General features: G+C 39.6%; 1 protein-coding gene across 1 annotated transcript; it reads right to left on the bottom strand.

The window, feature by feature from the left end:
• Nucleotides 1-1,495: 1,495 nt before the first annotated feature.
• LOC115270953 (carbonic anhydrase 2) lies at nt 1,496-20,139 on the bottom strand. Its single transcript, XM_029880306.2, has 7 exons — nt 19,570-20,139; nt 11,525-11,649; nt 11,333-11,423; nt 9,667-9,820; nt 2,815-2,920; nt 2,502-2,750; nt 1,496-1,943 (listed from the first exon to the last, which is right to left on the bottom strand). Exons 1-7 carry the CDS (start codon nt 19,625-19,627, stop codon nt 1,782-1,784), a joined length of 945 nt encoding a protein of 314 aa, XP_029736166.1. The 5' UTR covers nt 19,628-20,139; the 3' UTR covers nt 1,496-1,781.
• Nucleotides 20,140-23,653: the final 3,514 nt, after the last annotated feature.

The following is a 23,653-nucleotide window of genomic DNA, read 5'->3' as shown; positions in this document are numbered from 1 at the left end:
CATAGTTTCTCAGAGTTGCTCTCGTTTGCACAATGCCTTGCCCCAAGGTCCTAGATGAATCCCACAAGCAGCTCATGGAGGAATCACAAAATAAACTCCTAGTGGAATCCAAACAGGAATGAAGATACCTAACACAAGAATGTACAAACATTCGAATTATTGTTTATAAACAATAATTACCACAATTCAAGCCAAACTTTACCAAACACCGTATCTAACAAAATCCACGAACGGAGAAAATCGGAGGGGAAGTTCGCAGTTCCCATAGTAACTCATACATTGAGCATTTCGGAAACTAGTTCGGAAACGTGAAAAATCCGGGTATTTTTTCACAAAACATCCTCAAAGGCGAGTAATACAAGTAGTCCTCAACGAAATGCAGCGCCTCATGTGAAAATCTATTTTTTGTTTACATTTGTTACATACGGTGTATGGTAAAGTTAGGCTTGAATTCTCACCAGAATCTTACTAAAGTTTTTCTGAAAAAAGATAAATTTTCTTCCAAAAACCTAATCAAATTTTCTTCCTTGGAAATCATTGCAGGAATTTCCGGGAAAATACTCAGGTTTCGTACGGATTGTTCACCAAAATTTCTCGCAATGCTGTCAGAATTTCTTCGAGATTGCCTCCAACATTTACAAAAGTTTTGTATTTACAATTCAGAATATCTTTTAAATTACATTTTCTATGGATTGTAATGTAATAGCCGGTTTAGGAGAAAACTGGCAGTCATCATATATTCACTTTAGTGCCATGTTTCAAACCTAGAATCTAGATAGAGCTTAAGGACAAACGTCTTGAAATCCCGCTTCAACAGTGCATCATAACTTCATATGCACAAATCTCATGAAGCAAGTTTCAAACAACAGTGCATTTGATTATTCTGATCTTGCTCACTTGTAATAAGCTTAAAATGAGAAGATCACGTGCGCTGATGTTGTTTACGAAGAGATTTGTGCTCTCAAAATCGTGAGTAGGTGCCAAAGTCGGCCATTGTGGCGGCCATTTTGGGATTCTAACAAGTCTGTCCTTAAGTAACCACGGTGTTGAAGCCTTATTGCATGCAGATATACGGTGTTTTTAGAGCAATCATTACTTAACATGCAAACTTAAGGTTGATTTAAAGTGAAAATGGGCAATTATAGAATCAAATTACGATTATACTGGCATAATCTTAAATCAGTCGCATAATTGCCATTTCCACTTTAACACACTTTAAAGTAATGATTGCTTTAAATACACCGTATATCTGCATGCAATAAGGCTTCAGCACAGTGGTTTCTTGGGAAGGGCTCTATTGTCTATGAAATCCGGTTTTATCGAGGAACAGAAAATTTCACAATAACCATCGTCTTTCAATGACTACTAATACGGTAATGCCAACAGTAGTACTGTTTCAAAATGGCATATGCGCATTCTTTATTCCTTCGTATTAATACTTCATACTATAAATATTCATTTTTTATTTGCGTGGTTTGTGAGCCTGAAGCTCTGAACTATCAATGAAGACACTTTTATTACTAAAACATGGACTTGAGTACATTCATATGACCTACATTTACTTATCTATACATGCGCTGCAAACGCACTCGTCACTTCATATTCGCCAATATTATTTGGTAATGTCACCATTTCTTCCCATACCGTTTCGCCATTCCTCCTCGTGCGTCTGTGTTTTTCAATAAATTAAGCCAAAATATCATTGAGCCGTGGCTTTCCTATACAGAGAGTAGTTGTTGATTAGCACTCTGCTAAAAGCTGCTTCCGTCAATCCGCGGTCGTCAATACACCCAATCCCATTTGGTGTGGTCGATTTCGCTGCGCAGCGTGTCCAGGGCAGTGTTGCGTGCGTTCACTTTGCGGACGAAAATTCTCCTATTGCCCAGGGGTTGCAGGGCCCGGAAATTGTCCACCATGGGGGAACCGTGCAGGCCGGTGTCCAGCTAAGGAAGGGTTGGAAAGGATAATTTTAGTCGTTGTGGGTTATCTATTTGGATATCGGGAGATTGTAAAAATCTATGCGTGGGCACGTGGAAATTAGATGCGGATTTTTCTTAGTGTAGAATTTTTAGAAAACATAGGCCTAATCAGAAGACGTTTAAAATCAGCTGATTTTGGAGGCCTTTGAAAGTTCTCCTTTGAAAATGACAGTTCAGCGTTTGCGCCTTTGTTCGGCAGTTGTAAACAGTGGCATACACGGACCTGTCAACTGAAAAGGCCTATTAAATGTCACAAAAAAAAATTTTGTGACATTTGTTTGCCCCTCGTACGTGAATCAGGAAAATTGAACATCTCAAGAAATGAACTTTTCTTGAAAAGTTCATTTTTAGAGATGTTCAATTCAACATGGCTACATTGAAAGGGGAGGGACACTATTCAGAACTAAATTTATCAAAATTTTTACGAAAAGAAATTAAAACGGAGAAAATGATATGGTAGGAAGCATGATCCCCTGATCATTTCGCACATAGTGACAACGACGCCCAACCATGCATGCTTACCATTCGGAAGCGGCGTATTTGCGTAATGGAAATGTCCAGCACTTCCGGGAACAGGATCCACGTGACCGCCTCGGAGCACGGCGGCGTCGTTAGAGAGCCCTTGTAGGTGTAAAACCGGGTCATGTCCAAATCGCCCAGCAGCGAGTTCAGTGTGAACGTGTGGTTCAAGTGGACCTGCTGGTCGAACTCCTCGATCATGGGGAAGGTTCGCATCAGAGAGGCGATCTCGTGACTGTCGTGCTCGGTTACCTGTGGGGTTAGGAGGGCACAAGTCCAAGTAAAATTATTGGTTTAAAGTATGTTTCTGCAATACCTGATAGAAGAAACCAAGGACAGTTAGACCATCTGAATAGCCGAGAGCTTCTCCGACAGATTTGTACTTCCTGTTACGATGAATGATGTGCATTTCAAGTGGATATCTGAAAAAAGTTTTAAAAATATATTAAAAATATAGATATGTAGTTTATCAGTTTGTTGCAACTCTTTTCGAAAATATATTGGGTTTGTTACGTATCAGATACTATTACTTATTGTTTTATTTTTTAAATTTCTTTGCAGGTAAATCTTCGTTCAAGTCTTCGTTAACAAAACTGTCTTAGGCCTTAAACATTTACTATGGTATGTAAATAACTCAACCTGATATGAAAAAGTAAACTTTGCTAAATTCAATTGGTCCACATATCATCAATGTAACGTTTGTTGTCAAACTGTCTGCTAATTTCCAGGAAAAATAAGTTCTCTATAGTCTAGACAATCCTAAAAACCTAACAAGGTACAAAATCGCAGTAATATGTATTTCTACCGTAGTCCCATTAAAAAGCCATCACTCAATTCGAAACCATCAGATAGCTCATAAAACAACCCATTTCAGGTGTTGCCTCATTCTCATTCGGAACGCGCTCACCTGATCGCGCCCGCGCGCCTGTTCTCCAAAACGATCACGCTCGCTCGGGTCGTTTAGAATTTCCGCCGCTCACTCCTGTCCCTTCCCAAATTCCGCCCACGTGTATTGGAGAGGAGGGATCACGTCGCCGCCGGAATGGCTTGCTTTACTATCGACAGAAAGGTCAATAAATGTCACTTTTATACGGCCATTCTCGGTTGTCGAAGCGTCAAAATGGACCGTTTGATGGAGGATTTGAATTAATGGTCGTTTTTTGGTGGAATTGAGAGTTGAACTGTTTAGAATAACCTTTTTAGTAATATACTAGTAAAGCGAAATGTAAGAGCATGAATCTAGCCTCAAAAGTGCACAATCGGAATTTGTTAGCTAGGTACATGTGAAGAAAAGTTCAAGATTGTGTCATTTTTTTTTAAAAAGGTCAAAAGGCGTCACATCTATTTCTCTCCATACAAGTGAGGAACTGTTGAACGTGTCGTTCAAAACACACGCTTTTTTATTGCACTGCAAATTCCCTTGGGTTATGGGCCCAGAAACAGTACTCCACTTCCACTTGTGCTCTCTAGAGTACCTCTAGACAGAGAGTAGGTACTTGGGGCAAGACACTGTGCTGGAGAGTACATTTCCCTTCACAGAGTTGCTCAGAATTCCTCCGGGTTGCTCTCGTTTTTACTTGAGTGTTGCCTGATTCATTGCAAAATCAAATCAATATTGCCCGATATATCGCCTTTTTTGCAGTTTTAGGGGTGTTTTTCAACAATTTTCGTCGATCATCGGTGAAAAGAGTTACTCAGAATTTCTCAGAGTTACTCTCGTTTGCACAGTGTCTTGCCCCTAGGAATACCGTGTTCCTCTAGTTTTAAGAATTTCTTTAACAACTGCTCCAAAAATAAATCTAAGAATTCTTCCGAAAATTCTACCATTCATCCAAAGACTCATGCAGGATTTTCTTCAATTCATTTTCAACATTTCCGCAATGATTTCTTCAAAAAATAATCTAAGAATGACTCCAACGATCTTGTACATATTTTTTTCAAGAATTTCACTAGGAATCCCCTTTTTGAATTCTTCAGATGACTCTTCAGCTAGGGGCAAGACACTGTGCAAACGAGAGCAACTCTGAGAAATTCGGAGTAACTCTTTGCACCCATTTTCACCAATGATCGACGAAATTTGTTGAAAAACATCCCTAAAACTGCAAGAAAAGCGAGATATCGGGTAATATTGGTTTGATTTTACGATAAATCAGGCAACACCCAAGTATAAACGGGAGCAATCCGAAGAAATTCTGAACAACTCTGTGAAGGAAAATGTACTCTCCAGCACAGTGTCTTGCCCCAAGCTCTTCAGTATAATGTTCCCAGAATATCTCAAGCATTCTTCAGGAACTCTTAACAAGCTCATTTTTTTTTTCAGAAAATCTAAGACACCCTCTAGGAAATCCCTCGGAAAACTTTACAAGATTTCGAGGCTACAAGGCTCTTTTAGGACTTCTTCAGGAAATTCCTCCACGTATTATATTTTACCGCGGCTTCTTCCAACGAATCTCCTCGAAGATCATGAAGAATTTTTTCTATGAACTCCTCTAGTAAATCCTCCAAGGAATGACCTAGGAAGTCTCATGAGGAATTTTTCTAAGCATTCCTGCAGGGGGCTCCAGAAGTTCCTCCGAGCATCCAATGAATTATTCATGGATTCTAAATGAATTCATCATAAAATTTCTCCAAGATTTTCTGTTAAAATTGTGTCAGGAATTCCCTCGAAATATTCCCCAAAAATGGTTGAGGTTTCTCGGAGAACAAGTTTGATTTTCCCCATGGATTCCTCTTAAGAGATTCCGGAAATTCTTACGAGGATTTTTCCAAAAATTCACCAAACAGTTTCTCTAGGAATCCCTGTATGTGATATCCAAATTTGTCTCCCATGAAATCTTTCGAAGACTTCTTCATGCATTTTTCCAAGAACTTTTGCATGGTTATTCCAAGTTATTCCAAGAATTTCTGGAGTAATTTCATGAGAAATTATTCCAAACGTTTTGGCAATAGTTTTCCCAAAAAATCATCCAATGATTTCATCAATAACTTTTTCAAGCATTCCACCAGGAACTTTTCGATGCATTTCGCCAAGACTCGTTATGGGGTCTTCTCCAGGAAATTTTTCACGGCCACTTCCAAGAATTCCTCAAAAACTATTATGAGAAATTTTTTGCGGTATCGCAACAGTGTTGTATCAAAGATTCATCAAAGAATAATTCCTTAAATTCCTTTAGGAATACCAAAAAAATGACTCCAGCCAGGTATTCCAGGAATTTAGCATTTTTTTCAGAAATCTCTGCAAAAGTTTTTAAAATACCTTCCCAAGAATATTTTCACGAATTCAGAAGATACTCCTGGGATTGTCTTAAAATCTACCAAATTGACACAAATTCCTCCGGAGGATTCTTCGGAAATTCTTACAGGAATTCTTCAAAAAAAATCTTCACAGCTGCCTTCAAATATTTCCTCAAGTGTTTGGGTATGTAGAAATTTCCCAAACAATTTCCATGGGTTCCTTCTGATACTAAAGATTCCATTGAAAATTCCCACAGGATTGTGTTCAGGAATTTCTTCAGGGATTCATCCTAAAAATTATACAGGAATTCCTTCAAAGATTTTTGCATTGCTACTACCATTGATTCAGGCAGGAATTCCGCCAGAAATACCTGCAGGACTCCATTCAAAGATTCCTTCAGGATTTCCTCCAGATATTCCTCCATGTGTTTCGTTAAAAATTTCTGAGGAATTTCTTCTAAGATTAACTCTAAGAATTTCGCAAACGATTCTTTAAGGAATCCACGAATTCTTGTAGTCATTGATATGAAATACTAATTTCATATCAATGACTACAAGAATTCGTTTAATTATAGTTTAAAGTTTTTCCAAGGAATATTTCCAGAGGCTTATCTGGGCGTTTTTCCTAGGTTTTCGCACAGGAATTCATCCGGAATTACGTCCTCTGATTGCTCCAAGAATACTTTCAGAAAATTCACTAAAAATTATATCAATTGATTTTTTCTTGAAATTCCTCAATAAACTTTTCCAAAACTTCCAGAAAGGGTTTCCCGAGGAGCTACTCGAATAATTTATCCAGGAAACTCTACAGAAATCCCTTCTAGGATTCATTCAAAAATTTTATCCTGAGATTTCTCTGATATTCTTTTAAAATAACTTCCTGAGATTTGTACAAGAACTCAATTGGATTTTTTTTTTCATAAATTCCATCAACGAAGTCCTTGAAAAATGTCACCAGAGTTTCAGAAATTGTCGTTTTTTTGGGGAATTTCTACGAGGGACTTCTCTCATGGAGTTATTTGAAAATTTCCCTTAAAATTTCTTTTAAAAATCCTGTAGAGATTTTTCTCTAGAATTTCTTGAGAAATTCTTGCAGGGTCCTGCAGAAATTCCTACAAGGATTTGAAACGAAATATCTCCTGGGGTTCTTTCAGAGATACCTGCAGATTGTTTAAAATGCTTCTCCAGGTTTTTTTTCAGATTTTTTTTTCCAGAGAGTACATAAAAATAGGAAGCATTGTTGAAAGAGTCCGTTACGGAATTTCTGAAGAAATCAGGCCAAACATGTCTAAAGGTCCTATCTGCAGAAGAGAGGCTCTCTTTGGTTTTCCTCTCTTTCGTTAATATCTCAACTGTTTATTTGTATTATAATTGTCTCTTTGCACTGAATGATGCTCAAAACAATCGTCTTTTGATTTGTACTGCAAAAATAGTTGAAAAGTGTACTATTACATTGCAATAAATGAAAGAGAAAGTAAACAAAGAGATCCTCTTAAATGCAGATAGGACCTCTTGAAATGTTTGGCCTGAAATTCCTGAGGAAATATCCTAAAATAAACTTCTGGTGGTTTTAAAGGTTCCTAGATAATTTTCTGAAAGGATTCCTGGTTAAGATTCCAGAAGCAATCTCTTGAACAATTCCTGGATGAATGCCCGGGAAAATACCTAAAAAACATAGGATACCTCATTATTTCCCAGAAAAAAAAGTCATGAGACCTTCTGGAGGAACTCTGGAAAGAAAAGTTTATGGAGTAAAACCTGGAGAAACTGGTATCAGAATTTCATAAGGAATCATTTACAAATGTCTGCAGAAATTTCAGACAAATGGTCTAGTGGAATTATTGAAGAAATCATTGGATATATCTCTGGGGCATCCTTAGATGATTTTCTGGAGGAATCCTTGAAATGTCTGTTGCTGACACCTCTGAAAGAATTCATAGAAAAATCCTGCACAATCAGAATGTTTTACCCTAGAGCAATTCTTTGGAGGGCATCTGAATAAATTTCTGAAAATAATTCTTGTACCGACTTTTCGAACCCTCTAAGCAGAATATCCTCTTCGAATGAGTGTAATCAATTTCGTACCTTTTAATTCCCCCTATTTTAAATAGGGTGGAATTAAAAGGTACTAAATTGATTACACTCATTCGAAGGAAAATGAAAATAATTGTTTTGGCCACACTGGAGAATCTTCTGAGGTATTCATAGAAGAATTTCTTTAAAAAAAATCCAAGGAGTGACAAGGAATAGATTCTAAAGTTATTTCTACAGGGATTTCTGGGATAATCTTTGGAGAAATTGTTTAAGCGGAAACAGTACCTAGAGCAATATCCGATGGAGCTTCTGGAGAAACCGCTGGAGGAGTTTGCAAAACAATCATTTGAGAAATTACTAATGGCAATTCTGAATAAATGGCTGAGAGAACCACTGAAAAAAAAACAACAAACTGGATTTCTAAACCCCTAGAAGAATTTCCGAATCTTTCAGAATTATCTCCTGTAATTGCATCTTCCAAAGAAATTTTTGGTAGAAATTCTTGAAAGAGAAACCCTACGTAAATTCTTAGGAGAATTTTGTTAGAAATTTCCAGAAGAATTCCTGAAGAAACCCCAAATGAAGAAATATAAGCATGAGCTTCTGTAGCAATCTTTGCAAGAATTTCCTAAAGAAACCCACAATTCTAAAAAAACCGTGAACTAGTTTTAAAGAATCCTCTTTGGAAATTCCTGGAAGATCTGGAAAAAAGAAATAATCCCTAAAGAAGGCAATCGTGAAGAAAATTCTACATGGGAAGAGATACATTCTAAAATAATTCTCGGAGTAATCTTTAGAAAAATTGATGATGATCTCATTATAGGAAATCCTGGAAAAAAAGGACATTCACGATAATAGGCTCCTAAAGTCCTATCGGGATTCTTGTTTTAAACCACAATATATGGTTCAAGAGTACACATTTACTCAATTTTTGACGTTTTTATTAACCGTAGTTGAAAATATATAATTTTTATTTTTTTAGCCTTTTGTCCCGTCCCTAGCTTATAACACATACTTTGAGTGATTTTTTTTTCACCGTGTATATCAGATAGGAAACATTTTTGAAATCCCAGTGCGAAAAATGTCGAGCTCAGTCACACAAGATTGACCTCAAATGTCAAAGTAGAACTATTTACCATTTTACTTATTTCGAATTTTCTCATTATTCCTTTGTTTTTCAAGTTCGAGTAAAGTATAATTCCGATTAGAATATCATGCTTGATCGTATTATTCAATATAAGCAAGATTTCGTCTTTAATTTTAGGACCCTATTACGGGAAAAAATCGTAAAAAAATGAAGGAGGAATCATTCATAATAAGGCGTAATATTAAAGTAATTTTCACTGGGGGCGCTGAAATTTGAAAAGCTTGAGCAACCAGCTCTGATTTTACCAAGACAGCACTGTTTGTCTGTGCTTTAAACTCTCTTGAAAGTTAGTTGAAACTCCAAAGCATTTTGAATCTACTTATTTATTGTTTTTATTTATGTTTTTAAAAAAGAACTTTTCAGGCCAAACATGTCTAAAGGCCCTATCTGCAGAAGAGAGGCTCTCTTTGGTTTCCCTCTCTTTCGTTAAATCTCTGCTGTTTATTTGTATTATGATAGTCTCCTTGCATTGAACGATAGTCAAAACAATTGTGTTTTGATTTGTACTGCAAAAATAGTTGAAAAGTGTACCATTACATTGCAATAATTGAAAGAGAAAGTGAACAAAGAGAGCCTCTCAAATTCCGGTAGGACCTATTGAAATGTTTGGCCTGATTTATGTTTGGCTTTTTTGTGTCTTGCTCTTTTCAAGAGATATTTAGAGCTTATTTACCATGAATGTCAATAATTTATCAAATAACTTCAAGTTATTCAAGGCTACAATCAACTCCAGAATTCCATTATGATACTGACCTGATATCGTTCATGACGTGCTCCGCGCCTCGATTGTTCTTGTCGCCCCAGTGAAAGTGCAGTCCTTCCAGTTCGTACTCGTTCTCCAGCTTTCCGCCGAAAACGTACGGGTGCTTTCCTTTGGACGGATCGGTTTTCGGTATGGATAACGATACTGTTGGAATTGAAATTGTAAACATGAGTTAAAATTATGTTGGTTGTGTTAATAAGTCGTTTTCTCGAAAGAAAAAAAAGTGCACAACATTCTACATTTTTATGACATTAAAACTTTTATACTATGATTTATAGATTGGAATTTATGAAATTAGAAATAACTAAAACAAAAAAGTAACACGTCAAAAATTTTCTAACATCAGGAGTTAATCTACTTCCACCATCTGGACTTTTTTTTCCAAACCCTCACTTTACAGTTTTAATTACAGTAGACGTTCGATAACTGCAACATGTTTATGTTTCACTTGGCGAGCGAAAATCGGATAACTGCAACGCCTGACAGTGTCAACAAACCATCAACTGACGTTAAATGAACGTGAACTTCATCTGACTGTTCATTTGGGCTAACATGGCGCACCATTTTGACATTTGGCGGTGCGATAACTGTAAATTTATTGCACTTACTGAACTTGCAGTAAAAAAGCATTGCAGTTAAACCATTTGCACCGACCGAACGTCTACTGTATAAAATAACTAATTAAATTAAATACAGTAGACGTTTGGTCGGTGCAAACGGTTTAACGGCAATGCTTTTTAACTGCAAGTCCGGTAAGTGCAACAAATTTGCAGTTATCGCACCGCTATCCATCAAAACGGTGCGCCATGTTAGCCCAAATCTTGGGGCAAGACACTGTGCTGGAGAGTACATTTTCCATCACAGAGTTGCTCAGAATTTCTCCGGATTCCTCCCGTTTATACTTGAGTGTTGCCTGATTTATCACAAAATCAAAACAATATTGCCCGATATCTCGCTTTTCTTGCAGTTTTAGGGATGTTTTTCAACAAATTTCGTCGAACATTGGTGAAAATTGGTGAAAAAAGTTACTCCGTATTCCTCAGAGTTACTCTCGCTTGCACAGTGTCTTGCCCCTAGGCCCAAATAAACAATCTAATGAATTTTTCGTTCAGTTAACGTCAATTGATGGGTTGTTGACGCTCGTCTGACGATGCAGTTATCGAATTTTGTTCGCTAACTGAAACGTAAAGATGTTGCAGTTATCGAACGTCTACTGTAATATTGTTTGTAATTTTTGACTTAACCTTTTGGAGCCGATTTTTTTCGCCGCTGTCGACGCCACCTCGCTGGTGTCGAACACGTTTGTTATGCTCGGTTTCATCGCCGGGGTCGTGTATGACCCCTCCGGCTCCAAAGGGTTAAGACAGTGTCATGCCCCTTTTTGAACAAAAAAAAAGAATGTTTTGGCACCCCTGAAAATGAACACTTCAAAACAAAAAGTTGTTCTAGGGATTCCTAAAATTTCTGAATCTCGTACAAGGGGTATAAAAAAGTAAAAAAATGCGAATCAATTTGGTTCACTATTCACATTTTCTGAAAAATATACCTCATGATCTAATTAACAACCTTCTTTCTAAAAAAAAATCATAAATCATAAAAAAATCAGGTCTCCCAGAGAGAGAGAGGCCCCCAATTTCGACAATGCACTCCACTTACCCGAATGTCCGTTATTGTGCAAGGTGATCGGTCCCGGCAGTAGGTTATTGTATCCGACCATTTCGATCGCGGGCATGTTCAGCGGAATGGCCTATAGAGAACAGGGGATGGAAGGAAGATACCCATTAGAGAGCGAGTTCCAGATCCAGTATCGATCGTATGCATGCATATGAACATGAACTATACACCTACCCTACTGCTGGTGACGGCGATCGGCGATTGATGCTTTCCGGCGCAGCTTTCATGGGATTTGGACCATCGCCGTTGTTCCGGTTTGCTGTAGCCAAAGCGGTGCCCACTGACCGATGCATTGTGAACTGTGTGTGTGGGGATGAGGAATGAGGAGAACGATTAGTAAAAATCTATAAAATTTGAGGGAATGACCAAAAACCGCGATCATTTGAATTTTATGAGGACATCTAGGGAACGATTCTATGTCGTAGTGGTTTGCACGTGTCCATAAAATATCAATGAAGGTCGACGTCATAAAATATATGATTTTTTTTATTACAGCGGTTTTTGCCATTAATCGAATGGGACAGGGTTTTCAATTGTTTGGGAGCCCTAGGGGGGCCTCACTTTTACGATGGTGGATTTTATGATCCTGGAAACGGTTTTGCGACGCAGAATTTGAGATTTTGTCACTAGTTTTTGGATCGTTTCGATATTTGGCACATGATAGCAGGATAGGTTATTTAGTTGTAATGAAATGCATAGTTTTGTTTGGTGTATCGTGACACCAAACGAATTGACGTAAATAAAATTCGGACCTAGGGGACATGACTTCATCTGAGAGTTTGAAGGCTCTGTATAACAGACTAATAATGTAGCTTCACAATGTTCTAGACCCGAAGAGATGAAACAATTTTTCAAATGTTTGGCTGATTACTGAGCGGACTGTTTCATCTCACGGAAAACGGCTCTAAATTTAAAGTTTCTGCCTAGGTTAAGTGATTCCTCAAATGGCCTAAAGATGTCAAAAAATTGTATAGGACTAAAATAATATGATTTTTTTTCTACTAAAACCGGTGATTTTAAGACCCTGAAGGTCCATAACTGGGCTCAGAATTGCGATATCTCCACTCGTTTCTAAGTTATTGAACAAAATGGGGTCTGTGACACACTTTAGCGTAGAGTAAAATACGATGGCTAACTTTTCCACCAGCATGTTTAAATGTTGAGGTTCTTTTTCAAAGTTATCCAGGTAAATTATTTAACCTTTAGGCACCGACAAACAGACATAGTGCTCTCAAACGCAATCATTGCTCCTTTTAACGTTCATTTTGAAAACGAAGTGTGGTTAGAACTGTGCTCACATGTGTTTTTTTAGCATTCCACATTAAAGTCCTCTCAGGGAATGTGCATTTTCCAAAGATTTCATTAATTCTTTCCGCAATTTTTCCGTGTGAACCTTCCGGGATTCCTAAATGCCGATTGATTGTATATGAAGTTTCTCGCAGAGACCTTGCACGAGTTCCTCCAGCGTATTTACCAATAAACTTTCATGGGATTTCCCCTAGGATTTCTACAGGAGTTTCTCTAAGGATACTTCTCAGGTGTTGTCGCGGGGTTTCTTTTATGTTTCTTCTAGGATTCTTCTTGAACTATGTTCCGTAATTCTTTTATCAAAAGTTCATCCCGCGAATTCTCCATGAATTTCCACAGGAGTTATTCATGGGATCTCCACTAGAGTTCCTCCTAGGATTTTTCAGAAGTTTGTCATGGGTTTTCTGCAGCAGTTCATCCCGCAACTTCTTCCAGAGGTTTTTGTTTTGCGCAAAAGTTTCTAGGAATCCTTACGGGATTTTTCTAGAAGTTTCTTTTGCAATTTCTTCACAAAATTCTCGTTAACTTATGTCTAGAGTTTCTCATGGGATATTTCTTAAAGGTTCTCGGAGTTCTCCTTGAGATTTCATCTTAGAAGATTCTTTCCAGTATTGTTCCCGGGATACCTTCCAGAGTTTTTCAGAGCTTATTCTTAATTTTCTCTAATGGAACAGAGAAATAGACGTCACACTCTGATCGATTCCCATCGATCACCTTTTTAACCGTTGATTCAATTGGCTTCTTTAGTGGTTTTGAGAAAATTCCATATTCTGAATCTGTATGCCAAACTGAGCCGAAATCCAAATTTTCATCAATTTTGGTGCCCGGGAACCTATTTAAAAATCAATTTGAAATTTGTATGGGAGCGATTTGTCGAATCACCCCTCATCGCATTTTGTACTGAGCGGAGCTGTCAAGCAGCTGCCCAGCTGTCAAAAGGTGATTTCAAAAAATCTCTTTGAAATTGATTTTAGATACCAAAATAAAGTTCTAAAAATCTGAAAAAAAATCATATCGACTCAGAAAAAGGGGTTCTTTCGTTTAGAAATAAAAAATCATTAAATTTTTCTTAATTTAAAACCCCAATTATTGAGTAGTTGGTCGATCGACCACTCGCAGCGCTGGCATAGTTTTTGCACCTGTTTATCGATTGCTCACTACCGCCACATAGTGGTGGCCCGGCCAAACACAATACGTATAGCATTGGGCGATTACATTTCCGTGACGATGCTTTTTAATGAAATTTGTAGTAAGTGTTACGTCTGTTTCTCTGTGCTAAAGATTTCTCCCGGGGTTCATTCAGTGATCCATTTGGGATTGCTACAGGAGTTATTGTTAATATTTTTACTTGAAATTCTTCTCACGATTTCATCTCGGATTTCATTCTTCGGTTTTTCCTGGCTATTCCTCGTGCATAGTTGTTTCCGAGACATCTTGCTGTGATCGTCCGGAGCTAGGGGCAAGACAGATCTAACGAGAGCAAATCTGTGTTCGAAGTGTTGATCAGAATTCCTCACAATTCCTCAGATTTTCTCCCATTTATACCAAAGTGTGAACTGGCACCAATGTCAAACTGCAGTGTTGCCAGTGCTGAATGAAAATTGCAGTTTTAGGAATGTCTTTCAACAAATTTCGTCGATCATCGATACAAAGAGTAACTCCGAATATCTCAGAGTTGCTCTCGTTTGCACAGTGTCCTGCCCCAAGGTCCGGAGTTTTCCCTTAGAGATTTTTTCCACGATCACTTCCACTGTTATTTCCACAATCCCTACCAAAAATGGTTCCGGAATTGTGTTTATTGTCCCTCTTGGGATTTCTCTAATAAATGCTTCAAGAGTTCTTGTCCGGAGTTTCCATGAATTTTTCTTGGTACTCGACACTGGAACCTTTTTTATGCCATCAGCTAGGGGTACATACATTCAAAATATGCATGAATTAAAGCAATGCTTAAAAAGAGGGGATTTTGTGCATACATTAAGTCGGTACTTTAAGAACAAACTAAGCTCGTTAGAAATGGCCACCACAATGACCGACTTCTGTACCTATTTATGATTCGAGGCGCACAATTCTCATTATAAAAACTAAATCAGCGCACCGGGTCTTCTTATTTTAGGTTTATGACAAGTTAGCAATAGTGAAATAAAAAGTATCGTTATTTATCATTACTATCGTTGGAAGATTACATCTTGAGGTTTGTGCATTGTGCCTTGTGAAGCGGGCTTGAATTGGAATTTAAACGAGTTTTAGGTGCGCTTAAGAGGTATTCTAGAGAGATTTTGGGGGTTTCAGGGGTTTGAGATTTGTTTCACAGAGTTTAAAGCCCTTTTAGATACGTTTCAAGAAGTTTAAGGGGCATTTTAGAGTAATTCAGGACCTCCAACGTCGTACCTGAAACCCCATAAAATGCTAAAGTACACCTGAAACCCTCCTAACCATCTTAAATCCTCCTGCAATCCTCTGAATCTATCTGAGACGCGCTGAAACGTTGACACTCCAGGGAACCCCCTGAAACCCTCTCGAACAACCTGAAGCGTCACTGAAATCCTCTTGAAATGCCCTGAAATCCCTAAAATCCCCTGTTATACCCTGGAGCATCTTATGACGTCCCTGAAACCCACTGAATTTCTCCTGAGCCTTGAGATCCCTCGACACACACCTGAGACCCCGTCAGATACCCATGAGAGCCTCTGAGACTTACTGAAATCCTCTAAAATTCACCTGAAAACCCCCAAAAACCCCCAATAAAAGATCTCTTTTCCCTTTTGAATCCTTCTGAGAACACCTAAAACCCCCCTGAGACTCCGTAAAACGCCCCAGAACACTCCATCGAACCATTTGAGACCCTGAAATGATATGAGTCTAGCTTTGATACCCTCGATACCCCCGGAACTCTCTGAAATCTCTCGACATAACCCTAAAAAGCTCTTGGATGCCTCTGAGATCCCCTAAAACGTCTCTGAAAAACCCTCGCAACACCCTTGGAATTCCCTTTAACGCCCTGAAGCTGAAACACAGCCTGCTTCAAACTCCTTTGAAAGCCCCCTGACCACCTAAAAGTTAATGGGCGTGTTCCAAGAAACTGATGAAAGTTTCATGGAACCCCTAAATCCCTTTTTAAACCCTTTGAAACCTAGGGATAAGACAGATCTAACGAGAGCAAATCTGTGTTCGAACTGTTGATCAGCATTCCTCACAGTTCCTCAGATTTTCTCCCATTTATGCCAAAGAGAAGATCTTGCACCATTGTCAACTGCAAAGTGTTGCATGCGCCTTGGCATGCGCTGAATGAAAATTGAAGTTTTGAGGATGTCTTTTAACAAATTTCGTCGATCATTTAGAAAAGGTGTAACCCCGATTTTCACAGAGTTGCTCTCGTTTGCACAGTGTCTTGCATCTAGTCTGAAATCCCCTGGAACTCATGAAAAAGCTTCTCTGCGACCCACTATTTATCTTTTTTAAACTTCCAAACAGACTTCTATGTTACTAGTCACTAGAACTTTTAAGAGAAACTTCCAGTGGAGCTACTGAAGATATTTGGCGAGAAACTTTAAGATAAACTCAAAAAAGAATTGCTTTAGAAGTATCGCAAAAATCCCTGGAGAAACTGTTGGAAAGTTTTCCCGGAAATGCTCAAATAGAAATCTCAAAAAGAATTTTAGGAGAACTTTGATTGGGTTTGCGGAAGAAATCTCCCGAGAAACTCTGGAAGATATCCCGGGAAATTCTTTTGGAAAAACTCCGCTAAAAAAACCAGCAGAAATTCTTAAAGGAGCTGTGGTATAAGTCCCAACTCTTAGAAATCCCGGGAAAAACGTCCAAAAATCCTGGGGAGAACTCTGGGATCATATCGAGAAAAACGCCTTTGAGAAACTTTTTTTGAGAGTATACCTCGCTATAGTAGTGTCGAAATTCTCGGGGCGAGTGAACTTCGCCAGTGAGGTGTACTCGTCTATTGGACGAATCTCTTAACCACCGAGGACGGATATAAACCATGCAACCTACTCGCGTGAAATACTTTACAAGGCTGGAGTTTCATTTCATCGTGACCATTTGTTTCGTTCGCTTTGTTTAGTGCTAGTGCCATATGCACTGTTGATTCTTTTCTCAGTATCCCTCTCAATCCATGCATTCTCCTTCTGCCCAACTCTCTCATTATTTTAAAAGTTTAAATTTTCTATCAACAATATTCACTTTGTCAACCTTTCACTTTATTGTAGCACAATTTACAACTGCCTTTGTTCTGAAAACAATATCATCAATCTTAACCATCATATATTCACATACACTTTTACATCTAATTTTTAACCATTTACCTCTCATCTCTTATCATCGTCTCCCATCTCTTATTTCTTATCTCTCATCTCTTATCTCCTAGGGGCGGAATCTCATCATCATTATCTCTTATCTTTTATCTCTTAAGTCCCATCTTTCATCTGTCATCTCTCATCGTTCTCATCATCGTCATTATCACCATCTAACATCACTAATGTCTTAACTCTCATTCCTCTTTTCTCATCATCATTATCTTCATCATCATATCTCATATCTAATCTCTCATCATAATCATATTTCATCTCTCATCATTACCTCTCATCTCTTATCTTTCATCTCTTGTAACTCATCTCTCATCATCATCATCATCATCTCTTTTCCCTTATCACTTATCTCTCATCTTTCATCTCTCATCACCACAAGCATCTCCCATATTTGATATCTCACATCTCATTATCATCATCCGTCATCTTTCATCCCGCATCACTCATCTTTCATCTCTCATATCTCATATCTTATCTCTCATCCCTCAATTCTCAACCCCAATTTCTCATCTTAGATATCTCCTCTCCCACCTAGGGACAAACCACTGTGCAAACGTTTGTTACTCTGAGAAATCGGAGTAACTCTTTTCACCCATTTTCACCAATGATCGACAAAATTTGTTCAAAAACATCCCTAAAACTGCAAGAAAGGTGAGATATCGGGTAATATAGTTTTGATTTTGCGATAAATCAGGCAACACCCAAGTATAAACGGGAGCAATCCAGAGAAATTCCGAACAACTCTGTGAAGGAAAACGTACTCTCCAGAACAGTGTCTTGCCCCAAGTCTCTCACCTATCATCTCCATCTCTCAACATCACCTCGCACCTCTTATCTATTATCTATCATTACTCATCTCTCATCATCATCATCATCACTTGTCATCTTTCATTTCTCATCACACATTATGAATTAGGAGCATCTCTTATCTCTCATCTCTAATATTTCATTTCTCATCACTCATCTTTTTCCATCATCATCATCATCATCATCATGCACCTTTCAGATATGTTTGTTTATTGAGATGTTTAGCTTGAAGAATTTATGCAAAAACATTTTCCTGAAAATTGTAAAGCATCATAACGCTTTTTTGTAAAAAAATGCAATGAAAAAAGAATATCCTCGTTATTATTGGTCTACAAAATTCAGCCTGAACTTACTATAGGGAATGAGAGAATCACCAAAATGTTTAACTATTCACTTTGAAACACCGTGCTATAAAGTCACTGTCCAAAAAGAAGGCACTTAAAACATGTAAACCGGCTTGCCGCACGACTTCAATCCAGCATCTGACCATTTCGCCTATACCAAACACTCCAGTCCAAGTGACCGGATTCTAAACCAGACACTCTAATGATCCAAATTGGGTGGTGCGAAAAACAGATAAACACTCTTCTTGTATATATTCGTTGCACTGGATTATGTAACTAGGCTCAAATGAAACATAGCTTTGGTATAGTGTCTTTTCTTGAACTCATGTGAATTAAAATAAGATTCTTCTGGAATCGCATTTCTGGTTATGAGACAAGACTCTCCGCCCCAGTAGTATTTAGTTTGGAAATAGTTCGCACCCTTCACGTTTGTTATCAGCAACACAGTATTCAGTGGTAACGATGTAGATTTTGTATAAAGGCACAGACAAACAGACGTATTACTTGGAACAAAATGCGATTAAAATCATCGTCACGAAGCATAATCGCCCAATGCTGATTACCTGTGTTTCGCAAACCCACTGAGTAGATGGCGGTAGTGAGCAAAAGTCAAACAGGAGCGAAAACGATGTGAGCGCCGTGAGCGAGAGATTTGCGAACTACAGAATATATGAATTATCCGTTAAAAAGGTACACGATGGGAAATGAGTAGAGTGAGACGTCTATTTGTCTGTGATTTTGAATGCATAACTTCTTTGCGACTAATTCTAGCGATTTGTTTATTTTTTGAAAAAAAAACGCTATTCAAATCATTTTTAACACCCTTATATGTTTTTTCAAACTTTGCATTTTTTTCATTTTTCAATTTTATACTCAATTTTCCTCTTTTGGTCGTAAAAGTTGCATATTGAGCATCTCTAGAAATCCACTTTCATTTGCAGAGTTCATTTGCACGAGGGGTGTTGTATAAAAAAAGGGGTACGACACATCGTTATCTGGATTTGTTCTAATATAAAAACTTTTTCAAAAAACCGCAATCATTTTTTTAAATGGCATTGGCATTGGCATTACGTGTGATTGATAGCGGAAGCTCTCAGTCGATAAAAGTGGAAATGCTCATAGAACACTAAACTGAGAAGCAAGCTTTGTTCCAGTTGGGACGTTACGCCAAAGAGAAGTAGCTTGCGTTATCACTATCACTTATATTGCTTAATTACAGCAGTTTGTAGTTCCTTATCACTTAAACCCTAGATAAAAGCGTACAGTATTAACGATCTGGATTAATCTTCAAGAACGATGCACTTGATTGTCTTTGAATCACTTTTCTGACTTCCTCGAACACGTTTCACTTTTCTATAGTGGAGGCTTAAACCGGAAATAGGAACTGTAATTTGCACCGATTTCTTAGTCCCCCTTAGGAAAACTCCTTATGCAATTTCCTCACCTCCAAAAATCAACACGGCCGCTATCACCGCTTCCACCGTTCCCTGATACAGCTTCATCACGCACACGTTCTCTTCTTCGCTCTTTCTCGATCTGCTTCGTAAAACTACCTTACGAGAACTGATTTCGATTCTTCCGAAGGCTCCGTTCGACAGACAGGGTCGTCAATCTATCGGTCTACCATACACTCAATTAGCACCTCAACAACCCCAGGCGCGCCACTTGTTTGCCGAATCACTTGGAAGCTTCCGCGCGCCGGATTTGTCCGAATCCTTGCACCCGCAATCGACTGCCGACTAATCGTCGTAAATATAGAGAGAGAAGCGCTAGCACACGCGTGGACCGTTTTGCTTCCACCACTTGCACTCGTTCTGCTCCAGTTACACAGCCTCCTGCGATTCCGGTGCACAAGGTATATGTCGCGCGCGAATCACCTGGGAAGCCCGGATAATCACCACCTACTACGCGACGGTGTCACACTACTGCTACCGCACTAACTCAGCGCCTACTAGTCAAGGGGATGCCCTACTATGGCCTACAGCTACTACGATGGGATGCGCGGCCGCTTCGCTTGATTAGCGATTGATAACTGATTCTGCCGCACCGGTGATGATAGTGTTTTTATATAATTGCCATTTTGAAGAGTTGTTCTGGTGGTTCTACAAAACCGCTCGGGCGTCCCGCGACAAGACCGCCGAGACATGTGCGCCGGGCCGGCAGCAGACTAGGTAGTAGATGCATGTAGGATAGGAGGACTCCGATCCGACGACGACGGTCGTCGGGCATGTCCCATTCCGTGTCGTTTCGTGGACGGCTTGAGTGTCAAAATTCCTGTCGCGGAGCTCGGAGAAGAATTTCGGTCGTAAAAGTTACGAATTGGACGCCTTTTTTGCGGAGTAGACGTGCGGACGCGCTGGTGCGACAGGGCGCGGGTTGAAGAACGTGGACAATTAGCATAAAGCAATTAAATCCTAGCTGCTCCTGGTTCACCGTGGGTCAGCGGTTGGAAATTGGCGATAAAAGTGAAACAATACTTCAGGAAGTCGTCCTTCTTGTTTTTTATAATTGTTTTCCAGCTTGGTGTTCTATAAGCGCTTCCATAGTTATTAACTCTCTACAGGAAACAGCATCATTTAACCCTCGAGCGATCGTACTGTTGTATTTTGAATACACGCTGAAAAAATCTCGCAGGCAGACAGACAGACAGACAGACAGACAGACAGACAGACAGACAGACAGACAGACAGACAGACAGACAGACAGACAGACAGACAGACAGACAGACAGACAGACAGACAGACAGACAGACAGACAGACAGACAGACAGACAGACAGACAGACAGACAGACAGACAGACAGACAGACAGACAGACAGACAGACAGACAGACAGACAGACAGACAGACAGACAGACAGACAGACAGACAGACAGACAGACAGACAGACAGACAGACAGACAGACAGACAGACAGACAGACAGACAGACAGACAGACAGACAGACAGACAGACAGACAGACAGACAGACAGACAGACAGACAGACAGACAGACAGACAGACAGACAGACAGACAGACAGACAGACAGACAGACAGACAGACAGACAGACAGACAGACAGACAGACAGACAGACAGACAGACAGACAGACAGACAGACAGACAGACAGACAGACAGACAGACAGACAGACAGACAGACAGACAGACAGACAGACAGACAGACAGACAGACAGACAGACAGACAGACAGACAGACAGACAGACAGACAGACAGACAGACAGACAGACAGACAGACAGACAGACAGACAGACAGACAGACAGACAGACAGACAGACAGACAGACAGACAGACAGACAGACAGACAGACAGACAGACAGACAGACAGACAGACAGACAGACAGACAGACAGACAGACAGACAGACAGACAGACAGACAGACAGACAGACAGACAGACAGACAGACAGACAGACAGACAGACAGACAGACAGACAGACAGACAGACAGACAGACAGACAGACAGACAGACAGACAGACAGACAGACAGACAGACAGACAGACAGACAGACAGACAGACAGACAGACAGACAGACAGACAGACAGACAGACAGACAGACAGACAGACAGACAGACAGACAGACAGACAGACAGACAGACAGACAGACAGACAGACAGACAGACAGACAGACAGACAGACAGACAGACAGACAGACAGACAGACAGACAGACAGACAGACAGACAGACAGACAGACAGACAGACAGACAGACAGACAGACAGACAGACAGACAGACAGACAGACAGACAGACAGACAGACAGACAGACAGACAGACAGACAGACAGACAGACAGACAGACAGACAGACAGACAGACAGACAGACAGACAGACAGACAGACAGACAGACAGACAGACAGACAGACAGACAGACAGACAGACAGACAGACAGACAGACAGACAGACAGACAGACAGACAGACAGACAGACAGACAGACAGACAGACAGACAGACAGACAGACAGACAGACAGACAGACAGACAGACAGACAGACAGACAGACAGACAGACAGACAGACAGACAGACAGACAGACAGACAGACAGACAGACAGACAGACAGACAGACAGACAGACAGACAGACAGACAGACAGACAGACAGACAGACAGACAGACAGACAGACAGACAGACAGACAGACAGACAGACAGACAGACAGACAGACAGACAGACAGACAGACAGACAGACAGACAGACAGACAGACAGACAGACAGACAGACAGACAGACAGACAGACAGACAGACAGACAGACAGACAGACAGACAGACAGACAGACAGACAGACAGACAGACAGACAGACAGACAGACAGACAGACAGACAGACAGACAGACAGACAGACAGACAGACAGACAGACAGACAGACAGACAGACAGACAGACAGACAGACAGACAGACAGACAGACAGACAGACAGACAGACAGACAGACAGACAGACAGACAGACAGACAGACAGACAGACAGACAGACAGACAGACAGACAGACAGACAGACAGACAGACAGACAGACAGACAGACAGACAGACAGACAGACAGACATTTTCTAGGAACTTTAAAAAAAAATTCGTCACAAAATTGCGTTTTCAGAGCCACTGTGCCAATCGAACGAAAAGGGGCGTTTGCAATTGATTGAATTTGCGGCAGAGGTCGCACGTGGAATCTGTGACCGCACATGGTTGCGGGCGCATTCCGTTTGGTGGAGAACCCAGCAGCTGGATTGGACATTAATTTCTGGATGGATTTTATAGTTTTCCTGGCGCTTCGTGATTGGCGGGAGTTAGAAATAATTACTCCGGCGATGGGCTTTAACGGAGCGCCTCCAATAGAACAATGTTGTATGCTTTTGCTCCTTTCATTTTGGCCAGTTGTCCTAATTTGAAGTTTTGGCCAACTGCGGTCGTAAACGACATCGATATAGGTGTTGATTATATTAGTGTCGTGTTTATGGACAATTTTTATGGGCATTTATGGGTAGGGTTTGGGACGATTTCGTCGAACTGTAGACTTTGATAGCCGAATGCATCATTCCAGTAAGTATAAGAGTTTTTAGGTTAGTCCATAACTTGGAACCTAACCTTAATAAGGATGTTGAGACTATAAATATATTTATGATAAATTGTTTTATTGTAAGCTTGTGTTGATTGAATTAATAATGAATGGAAAATATTTTTCATTCATGGGTTTATTCATGATCATAATTGAGCTAGTGTTCTATCTACGCATTACTTTTTAACATATATATTTGTGTAGCGGACCTGATGTGATGGTTAAAGCACGTGCCTAACATGTCGAGGATCTGGGATCGAATCCTACTCACAAAAACACTCGTTATAAAGGTAAACAAACTTATGCCAAATTTTTATCACCTTTTGTAAAAGTATGCATAATATTCATCATCAATCTCTTCAGGGGAAAGACACTAAGTTAGAGAGTACATTTTCAATCGCAAAATGGTGCTAAGAATTGCTCCCATTGAAAAAACATGTTTGATAAGCGAAGTTTGCAATATCGACGAAATTTTGTCGGTAATTGTCAAAAATAG

This window comes from Aedes albopictus, unplaced genomic scaffold, assembly GCF_035046485.1.
Source record: "Aedes albopictus strain Foshan unplaced genomic scaffold, AalbF5 HiC_scaffold_117, whole genome shotgun sequence".
NCBI lineage: Eukaryota > Metazoa > Arthropoda > Insecta > Diptera > Culicidae > Aedes > Aedes albopictus.
Note: the sequence above shows the minus strand (reverse complement) of the source record. Positions and strands in the feature narration are given on the sequence as shown.

What these genes read in the sequence shown, in the direction of transcription:
- LOC115270953 (XM_029880306.2), bottom strand. Translation starts at nt 19,627, where the DNA reads ATGAAGCTGTATCAGGGAACGGTGGAAGCGGTGATAGCGGCCGTGTTG. An exon ending in CACGTCATGAACGATATCAG is followed by an intron (nt 2,921 to 9,666) that starts GTCAGTATCATA and finishes AACTTTTTTCAG; the next exon opens with ATATCCACTTGAAATGCACA. An exon ending in TCCTTGGTTTCTTCTATCAG is followed by an intron (nt 2,751 to 2,814) that starts GTATTGCAGAAA and finishes CTAACCCCACAG; the next exon opens with GTAACCGAGCACGACAGTCA.